At 38.0% G+C, this 10,489-nt stretch overlaps 1 protein-coding gene across 1 annotated transcript; it reads right to left on the bottom strand.

Moving 5' to 3' along the window:
* Nucleotides 1–3,526: 3,526 nt before the first annotated feature.
* Nucleotides 3,527–4,147, bottom strand: LOC143880698 (uncharacterized). The gene has a single exon (XM_077383672.1). It carries the CDS (start codon nt 4,145–4,147, stop codon nt 3,527–3,529), a length of 621 nt encoding a protein of 206 aa, XP_077239787.1.
* Between the last annotated feature and the right edge of the window lie 6,342 nt (nt 4,148–10,489).

Genomic DNA, 10,489 nt, shown 5'->3' with positions numbered 1-10,489 from the left:
GGTCTCGAGGGTTTGCTTTAGGATATAGCTCTATCAGAATGTGACTCTAAAATAGAATCACTATAAGATAGACTAAGACCCTAGAACGGGTCGACAGACCAATAAGATCCCTCAGGTCTAAGGACATGTGAAGGGTCCTGTCTGGAAGAACAACTTTATACTTTCTTGTCCAAAAGTACTTTATTTGATCCGGTTCGGTTACGCGATCCAATCGTCGCACCCACTCTTCTTGCTTAGGGTCCACTACCCAGATGACCGAGATAAGTCACCTCACGACACGTGCATGTAGGCAAGACTAGTGCTAGTTGTATATAGAAAGAGATGTCTAGTCTCTTTCCCAACTAGTAACTATTAAATGTCTAGTCTCTTTCCCAACTAGTAACTATTAAGGCTTGCATAGAATCGAGATGCCATATCTCCTTGCTCCCTTGGATCTGTGAATCCTTTGAGCATGGAACTTCTACTATGCTACCTAAGGACGAACATGTGTCAATAAACAAGCACATCACGCAGATTCATTATTATAATTACCCATTCATGTCATGAAATAAGCCTTGATTAATTTATAAATGTCATTCTGCTGGCTTTTCAGGACATATAGTCTAACAATCTCCCACTTGCCCTCAAAGCCACTCATGCATGTATCTTAGACCCATTCCCTACAAAAGCTTGTCAAAAACCTTTTGACTAAGGGACTTGGTCAAAGGATCTGCCACGTTGTCCACTGCAGCTACTTTAGCTATGGCCACAACCCCTCTGTTGATAATCTCTCGTATCACATGATATTTCTGAAGGACGTGCTTTGACTTCTGATGAGACCTTGGCTCCTTTGCTTGAGCGATCGCCCCACTGTTATCACAATACAGCGTAATAGGTCTCTCAACAGAAGGTACGACTCCATGTTTGTCTATAAAATTCCGCAGCCATACTGCCTCCTTCGCCGTGTCACTCGCAGCGATCTATTCCGCCTCAGTTGTGGAATCCGATGTGGTGTCTTGCTTGCAACTTCTCCATGAAACTGCTACATTAGTTAAGCTGAAGACAAAACCTGATGAGAATTTCATGTCGCCGACATCTGACTTAAATCCACACCAGTATATCTAGAAACGACTAATATGTCTCCTCCATATACTAAACAGTAATGTTTAGTTCTTCTGAGGTACTTCAAAAATGTTTAACTGCTGTCCAATGCTCTGGACCTAGGTTTGATTGATATTTACTAACCACACTTACAGAGAAATAAATATCTGGCCTTGTACACAACATGGCATACATCAAGCTTTCCACTGCCGAAGCGTAGGGAATTCTATTCATTTCTTCCTTCTCTTCAGATGTCTAAGGAGACATCTTCTTAGAGAGCTTGATTCCATGCCTAAAAGGTATTAACCCTTTCTTGGAATCTGCCATATGATACTTGGTCAATATCTTATCTGTGTATGTTTCCTGTGATAGTCCAAGTGTCATATTCCTACGGTCTCTAAACAATTTAAGGCCAAGAATATAAGACACTTCACCCAAATCCTTCATATCAAAGGTACTAGATAGCCCTACTTTTGTATTAGATAACATTCCAGCATCATTCCCAATGGGTAGAATGTCATCTACATACAAAACAAGAAATGTCACAGCACTCCAACTAACCTTTTTGTAAACAGAAGCCTCATCTACATTTTGTGTATAGCCAAACTCTTTCATTGCTTGATCAAAATGTAGATTCCAACTGCGGGATGCTTGCTTTAATCCATAAATGGATCTTTGCAACTTGCACACTTTCTGACTTCCTTTTCCGGCAGCTTCAAAACCTTTTGGCTGGATCATATAGATATCATCTTGAATGTTTCCCTTCAAGAAAGCGGTTTTGATATCCATCTGCCAAATCTCGTAGTCATAGTGTGCTGAGATAGCTAATAGAATCCTAATAGACTTTAGCATGGCTACTGGTGAGAAGGTTTCCTCATAGCCAAATCCAGCCTTTTGACTATATCCTTCGCCACTAATCGTGCTTTGTAGGTCTCTACCTTACCGTCAGGGCCTTTCTTCCTCTTGAAGATCCATTTGCATCCAATGGGCTTAATGCCCTCTGGTGGATCAACTAAAGTCCAGACCCCGTTAGTGTACATTGAGTCCATTTCGAATTTCGTAGCTTCGATCCATTTTCTCGCATCGATGTCTAACATCGCTTCTTTGTAGTTAAGGGGATCATTATCATTTTTATCTGAAATCATATCATATTTTTCACCCAAGTAGACTAATCTATCAGGTTGTGTGATCACCCTTCTACTACGTCGGAGTGTTTGGATAGGTATAGTGGGCTCTTGCTCAGTGTCTTCTCTTTCCATTGGAGTTTTAGGTTGCTCTTCCAAGGCAATCATGTCCCTCTTGACGATATCTTGGATGAACTTGTCTTCCATAAATATCACATTCCTGCTTACAAAACAGTTTTGCTCGCTTGGGTTATAGAATATATAATCCTTTGTTTCCTTAGGATATCTAATAAAAATACACCTTTTGGTTCTTGCCTCTAACTTATCAGCACTTATCTTTTTAACATGTGCAGAACACCCCCATATCCCATATGATTTAATGAGGGTTTTCTGTCTGTCCATATCTCATATGGAGTAGATGGTACTGATTTAGTTGGGACACGATTTAAGACATAAATTGTCGTTTCTAGGGCATATCCCCATAGAAACAAAGGTACTTCTGCGAAACTCATCATAGACCGGACCATGTCCAACAAAGTTCTGTTTCTACGTTTTGAAACACCATTCAATTCTGGTGTTACAGGTAGGGTCTATTGAGAGATGATTCCTTTTTCCTTTAAGTAATCCCTAAACTCATCCGAGAGATACTCTCCACCTCTATCAGAGCAAAAAGTATTTATTATTTTATTTAACTGATTTTCTACTTCATTCTTGAACTCTTTGAACTTTTTGAAGGTCTCAGACTTACGTTGCAAAAGGTACAAATATCCGTACCTTGAATGGTCATTCGTAAAAGTCACGAAGTATATCAGCCCTCCTCTTGCGGGATGAGAAATGGGACCGCATATATCACTATGTATAATCTCCATTAAATCTTGGGATCTTCCACTCTTGCCCTTGAAGGGAATTTTGGTCATTTTACCTTGAAGACATAGTTCACAAGTTGGAAAAGGTTCCACTTTGATAGAATCCAATGGACCTTCTTTTACCAATCTTGTAATCCTATCTAGGTTAATATGGCCTAATCGAAGATGCCATATATGCGTGAGATTGCCCGTATTCCTTGCCCTTTTGAGGTTTGGAATATTCTGAATAGGAATATCCTCAATGTTGCTTGCATTTTCTAAAGCATTACTATAAATAATCCGTCAACTAATGTACCTTCTGTAATTAAGGAATTTCTTTGTTCGATAAAAAACACTACATTTATCAAAAGTTGTTGAATAACCATCAATCAAAAGTTTAGAAAACTGAAATCAAATTCCTTCTAATAGAAGGTACATAAACACAATTATTTAAACGTAAATATCCTTCTGAAAATGCTAGTAGTGATCACCTATAGCTTGGACTGCAACCGTTGCATCCGTTCCAACCTGTAGGTAGAGTTCGCCCTTAGTCAACCTTCTGTATCTCCTGAACTCATAGAGAGGTCTTGGTTGACTTCTTGAAAGTTTTTTTGTTCTTGACTTTAGAAATATTTTTCTTAGAACCTTGGCCTTTACCCTTTGTATTTTTTCTTTGCCTTTCGGTTTGGGAGCTGAAACTACATTAGCTTCAACTAAGAAAGAGGATTTTTTATTCTTTTTCTGAAGATCCTCAGTTGATTGAAGTTGATTCAGCAATTCTGTCAACGTCATTGACAGTTTGTTCATATGGTAATTCATGATAAAGTCATTGAATGATGGTGGTAGGGATGCTAACACCATGTCGACTTGCGACTCAGCATCTAACATGGCTCCTAAAACTTCGAGCTCATTTAGATAGCCCATCATCTTCAACATGTGATCTCTAACTGGGGTTCCTTCCACCATTTTTGTGGAAACAAGGCCCTTAATTGCTATTTGTCTGGCATTGCGATTTTTTTGTCCAAACATCTCCCTAAGATTGTGCATAGTATCCATGGATGAAATCATTTTGACATGTTGTTGCAACACGTTCGACATCGTTCCAAGGATATAGCACTTAGCCATTTGGTCATCTTCATGCCATTTTGTGGTTGTCCCTGACATCCTGGGGAGCATCGGGACCAGGCAACTAAGGTACCTCAGTAGTCAAGACCCAATGAACTTTCGTTGTTGTGAGCACTAGAGTGAAGTTCCTCTTCCAGTCCACATAATTTGGACCAGTAAGTTTGTTGTCCTCAAGAATCCTAGCTAATGGATTGAAGAATGCCCTATCTAATGCAAAGGAAAGGAGGCATAAAATTAGCAAGACTAACCGTTTTAGAATTATCATGACATGTAACCATTAGATCTGAGTTTTTAATATGTAATGGTACTGCCCATTGTTTGTCACATTTATGTTTCCCTCAAACACATAAATCAAGAGAAATAACATGATTTCTCCAATGGGCATCGGATGCTCATTAACAACAACTTTGTTAAGTACGAGTGGATTCATCTAATCCATCATATTATTAATATGATATCCGATTTGATTTTGGCCTCCAAGCATCGCAATGTATCTATCCTTTGGGCATCAACACTCTTTGCTTGGTTAAGTTAACATCCATTGCCTCAGAACCATTTTACAAAACATACTAGCTTCTGCTTTGGTATATGACTAATGTATTTTGCAAATATCCCTTATCCTTATTGGAATCTATTAGTTACTCTAGATAGAAAATCAAGATCGGCTTCTGCTTTGGCATATGATCGTCTTGTTCTCTAAACTAACCACGGAGATTAATCCTTTCGATTTAAATCCCCATTTACAACTTATTATTTTATAAAGAGGGTTTATTTTAAGTGGGAAAAACTTATTCCTATGCATGCATCTAAAACAAACCATCCAATGGAAATACATACATAAGGAAAGGAAAATGCAATCATCCATCACACATCCAAACCACAGAAAAGTAAACCAATCACATCCATAAGCGTAATTTTTTGGCATCTTGGATTTATAGGGATTCTCCCACTAACATTTTTTATAATTATCTAACCATTTTAGAGTTAGTTAATCCCCATAATTCCATATTACCAAAATTATGGGTGAAATTTGGGCAACTATTAGCTATTCACAATAGGAAAAATCCGCCAACCTCAAGGCAAGTTTTCAAAGGTATTAGTACTGATATATACTTCATCATATGAAGTATCTTAGATCATTAGAAATCATGAAGAATGCGTCCACCCTCCATTGAATCAAGGTTCGCCATCATCTATAGCCTTTTTGAAGCATCACCATGTCCAAGTCCTTCTTTGATTCTTCGATTGACCACCTCAAGAGCGATTTTCTTTCTTCATTACTTCTGATGTAATATGAAAATAAACTACCCTAGTGTCCTACACTAGCCTATATAACATGTACATCAAAAGAAATTTTCCATAGGAAGCCAGTTGTCCGCACAACTGCCCAGAGGGAGTACTTACACTAATAAAACCTTTAATTATTACATTGCGGAATTTTAATTGCTATATTACAGCAGTATAAAACCATAAAAATAAATAACAAACATCCACAAATATTATCCATATGAATCTCATGCATGGATAGAGGTCGAGTAATCATTTTTGCCCAATTTTCACCAATAGAGATCAACTATTGCTGAAATTAAATCAAATAATTTTTAATTCGATCATGAAAACTACTGACATCTAAAGAAACTTAATATAATCATTCCTTATGATGTCATAAGTCACCACAAAACATTTCGTGTAAAAACGAAATTGTTTGAGCGAGTAAAGCTCAAAATAGTGGTTTTCGGAAATCCTTTCAGAATAGTATAATTTCCGAATATTTTAAGTGGGAGAAAAATATTCGGACTACCATATTAGCTACTGATTATGATTAGAATACACCCAAATAATGTTTGAAAAATTTAATCTTGGGCTATAATTTTTCTCACAACTTTGGGGCCATTCTAAAATTAAACATGTAATTCCCGAAATAAAAATCAGCAACAGAGTGCATTTTTGCCCTAACTTGTAAAAATCATATCTCCCAATCCGCTCATCGGATTTTGACGATTCTTGATGCGTTGGATTCGTATTCAAGTCTACGTTTTAACCGTCAAGGTTGATCAGATCAGAAAATACAATGAGTAGATCGAAATTACAGATCTTTACACAATAGTCCATATGTTGATTAATTAACACTAAAGACTAACAACCTCGGATAGCCGGGATAGAACGTCCGGACTCACAGTGGATATACTGCATGATCTATCTTTGGTTAATTTAATCCCTTAATCTGAGCCCTAGTTGCTCTGATACCACTTGAAGGAAGGTTATCCCCTTCCGACAAGATCATTATGCGCAGCGGAACAAAAATTGCATAGAACTTTAAAATTATTCTTTTCGATCTTGCTTCTGCCCAAGATCCTAGAGTCTTGATTAGTTAATTATGTTAATCAAACATAAATAAATACCTCTTTGAAGAAGAAATCAAGGAATCACGCTGCTTGACTTACTCCTCGAACGGTTGCGATCGTTCTAAACGCCACGAACCCCTCAAGTTGAACTGATGGATTCTTTTTCTTTGCTTAGAATATTGTGGATGTGAATAGCTCTTATTCACCTATTTAAGGTCTGCTCTAATTAGTACCTTTGTTGTAGAGAATAGGGAAATTGATTTGAAGCCTTTCTCATTGAAACTATTTCAATTGGAAGAGAGATACAGAGAGAGGGAGAGAGAGATGGAAAACTATTTTCCAAAGGGGGAAGCAAGGGAGAACGAATTTTTGAGTATTCCAGACTTGAAATTTTGTTCTCCCCTCTCTCTTTTATACAAAGTAGAATTTTAGTTTGATAAATCCTTGTTTCTTTCTCCCAATTCCAATCCAATTGTGAAACCAACTTGAATTGAGACTCCTCGAGTGAATGGGACTCTCCCAAACCTCCAAGGCTATGTGGGGAGACTAAAAATACATGGGAGAAAGTGTATGGAGGCCTATCTCCAGCCCTTGTGGCCTTATCTCATAAGAGTTGGTGTTGGAAACAAATTGCTTGCTTTGTAGATCCTACAATTTAGCAATTCTTATCCAACAAGGAGTTTGAGTGCAACTCAAAGTCTTTGAGAAATTATGACTCTTTTTCCCAGCTCTCCAATTGATTTAGGAGTGTTGTGGGCCCCACAAACGTTATCCAAATGTGTAGTCCTATCCCAATTCGTAATTCTGTTCTAATTCAGCAACTTTTGGAAAACCGGTTTGGCAATAACTATCATCATTTGGATTACACATTATTATGCTAATTATTAATCAAATTAATAATACATAATAATGTATAATAATTAAATAAATAAATAATTAATTAATTAATAATTTAATCAATTAGTAACTCACATCTAATGGGAGTTATTTCGGCTCCAATTTGTCTTTAAAAAATTCTCTTACTATCTCTTATTACTTTCCTAACAAAGACATGTGTGTGTATATATATATATATATATATATATATATATATATTTAATTAATGTCCACATTAATCTAACGGATCATATCCGTCCATGCAATTACATAAAATGCGAAACCCTGATCCGTTTGGATGTTACCGGGTCATTTGAGTTATGAGTGGGATCGTCGCAGAGATCCGTTCAATCCTGCAAAACCCTATGGTGGGCCCCACTGCGATCTCGCACAGTAGTTACACTACACTCGCATTAGGTCAGTGGCCTCCATCGAGACGTAACCCTGAAAATGACTGTCAGATCATCTTACCCCTAATCACATCATGTATGAGCAAGTCCTTTCTTCGTAACCACATCTACTGAGTTGAGTCATACGGGAGGTGGACACAATTTACCCCCTTGGCCCACTCTTGGTATACCATTTTCATCAAGCGGTGTTAGGCACCCAAATGCATTTGTAAAATCCTTTGAAAATAATTCAATGTTTCATAAAACTTTTTGATAAACATTTTATCAAATCTACCTGGCAAGACTATTTAATAGGCCTACCACTTTGACAAAATTGTAGATGTCAATTCATAAATTTTAAGGTGAAGAATCCCTTGTTGAGTATCACTATTGGTCTCGAGGGTTTGCTCTAGGATATAGCTCTATCCGAATGTGACTCTAAAATAGAATCACTATAAGATAGACTAAGACCCTAGAAAGGGCAGACAGACCAGTAAGATCCCTCAGGTCTAAGGACATGTGAAGGGTCCTGTCTGGAAGAACAACTTTATATTTTCTTGTCCACAAGTTGTTCTTTATTTGATCCAGTTCCGTTACGCGATCCAATCGTCGCACCCACTCTTCTTGCTTAGGGTCCACTACGCAGATGTAAGCCCAAGGGTGCACATGGGTTCAATCATTCACCTTACCTTCTTATTTTGATGCTAGCAAACACATTGATTAGTATTGACAGACTAATGTGTGGCTTTGAGATGTTGTGTTGTATACAGAACTTTCATGTCATAATCGCCATTACACAACTCTTCACAACACATGACTTGTGGATCAAGGATCAAAGGAACCAATAGCTTGCACCTACAGTGAAGACATCCTCATTTGAAGATGTTCAAGTAAAGAAGCTCATCATGAAGAAGATCCCACAAGTTTCCTAAGCAAGTGTCAAGAAGAAGCTTGGAGTTGAACAAGTCATTGGTGACACCTCATGCACCTCACAACATGCAGTGAAGATTGGAGGATGTCACAAGAGCCAAGACAAGGTCAAGATGTTCACCCAAGCCGAATAAGTCCAAGAAAGTGCAAAGGAGCCAAGACATTCCAAGAAGACTCAAGGTTCTTATTTTTAGAATGTATTTGGAGTCCTCTTGATTTTATATAAAATGCACTTTCAAAAGATTTTCAAAATAGTTTTTATACTTAACATTTTACATCTTTGAAAACCATGAACACACCCAAAAATGTGTTTGAAAAGCTTGGACTAAAGCCCAAAGACCATAGCCCAAAAGCCCCTGTATTTTACAGTTAAAATGAAATTTCACTCTGGGCCGGTCGACCTAGCTAGGCTAAGCGATCACGGGATGGAACCTGGAAATCCAGGTCATCACGAATTCTATCGGGCTGGTCGACCGGGGCAAGCCGGGCGACCGCAGATACGTTTCTGTTTCAAACAGAAACAATCCAGTATGGTGTGGGCGGTCGACCTCCGTGGGTCCGGTCGACCACAATAGTGTTTTGAGCGAAAATTTAATTCAAACAGTAAGCCCTCACCGTGCGACCGCCATTGGGCCGGTTGACCACGCCGGAATGAATTTTGAATTTCAAAAGAAGAGCCCGATAAGGGCGGGCGACCGCCGTGCCTCGGTTGACCGCCGCTACTGGGAAATAGATCCGTTGGGGCTTTCGCAGGTTGACTTTTTCAACCCTGTAAATTACAATTTTACCTCCAAACGGTCATATTTCCTTGTGGGCTATATATACACTATCAAAAACATTTCTACACATCCTTTTTTGAAGATCAAATCCCATCTTCGTGAATCTAAACTTTTATATGAAAGGTTAAACCTCTTTGAACTTGATTTTTACTTTCTATCAAGAGGATCTCCTTGGACTTTACATTTGTACATATTCTTTGGAAAGTTTGTGAGCTTACAACTTTGTAATCCACCTATCAAGAGGCATTGAGAGTTTCTTTCTTTTTATTTCTTCATTCTATGTTTGAGGGTCTCCAATTTGGCCCGAAAAGAAAGGTAAATCAAGTGTACGAGGAAGGTGTCCTCGGAAAGGCTTCGTGCAGAAAAGGGTGTGATCCCTTTGAAGAAAGAGTTGGTGTAAGGCTTTGAGATTCGCCCTTTGAAGAATCTTAGTGGTTAGTGAAGAATCCCAAGGAGGAAAACTTGAAAGATTGGAGTAGGTCAAGTTGTGACCGAACCACTATAAATCTTTTCCCTTGTGGATGCTTTCTTCTTCTCCTTCTCATTTGCACATTGTGGTGATTGGTAATCTCTAACCCAACATGTATCTATGTTTTAATTAAACAAGGGTTAGTGAATGCATGCTTAAAGTAACATCCAAACCCTAACTCTTAATATCTTTATTAATTGATCAGGGTTAAACATGTTAAGGCTTAGTTGGTAAATTGATTTTAGTAATCCAATTAATTAAGCCCCAAATTTTTAATTAGCCAATTTCACCCCCCCTCTTGGATTGTCACCTTGTATTTCACTTGGTATCAAAGCTAAGGCTCTTAAAGAGATTTTTAAATTGAAAATCTACAAGACATAAAGATCCGTGACAATCCAATGGATTTGGAGCTAGGCCAATCCGCTATAATTTCTCCATTTTTTTATGGAACAAATTTTAGAGGTTGGAAAATTAGAATGCTTGCCTATCTCAAATCCATAGACTTTGATATCTTAGATGTCATTGAA

Source organism: Tasmannia lanceolata, unplaced genomic scaffold, assembly GCF_043159265.1.
Source record: "Tasmannia lanceolata isolate RefF3 unplaced genomic scaffold, GAP_Taslan_0.1 ptg000007l, whole genome shotgun sequence".
Lineage (NCBI taxonomy): Eukaryota > Viridiplantae > Streptophyta > Magnoliopsida > Canellales > Winteraceae > Tasmannia > Tasmannia lanceolata.
This window is presented reverse-complemented; position numbering and strand designations above follow the sequence as displayed.

Coding starts and splice junctions, on each gene's coding strand:
- LOC143880698 (XM_077383672.1), bottom strand. CDS start 4,147: ATGTCGAACGTGTTGCAACAACATGTCAAAATGATTTCATCCATGGAT.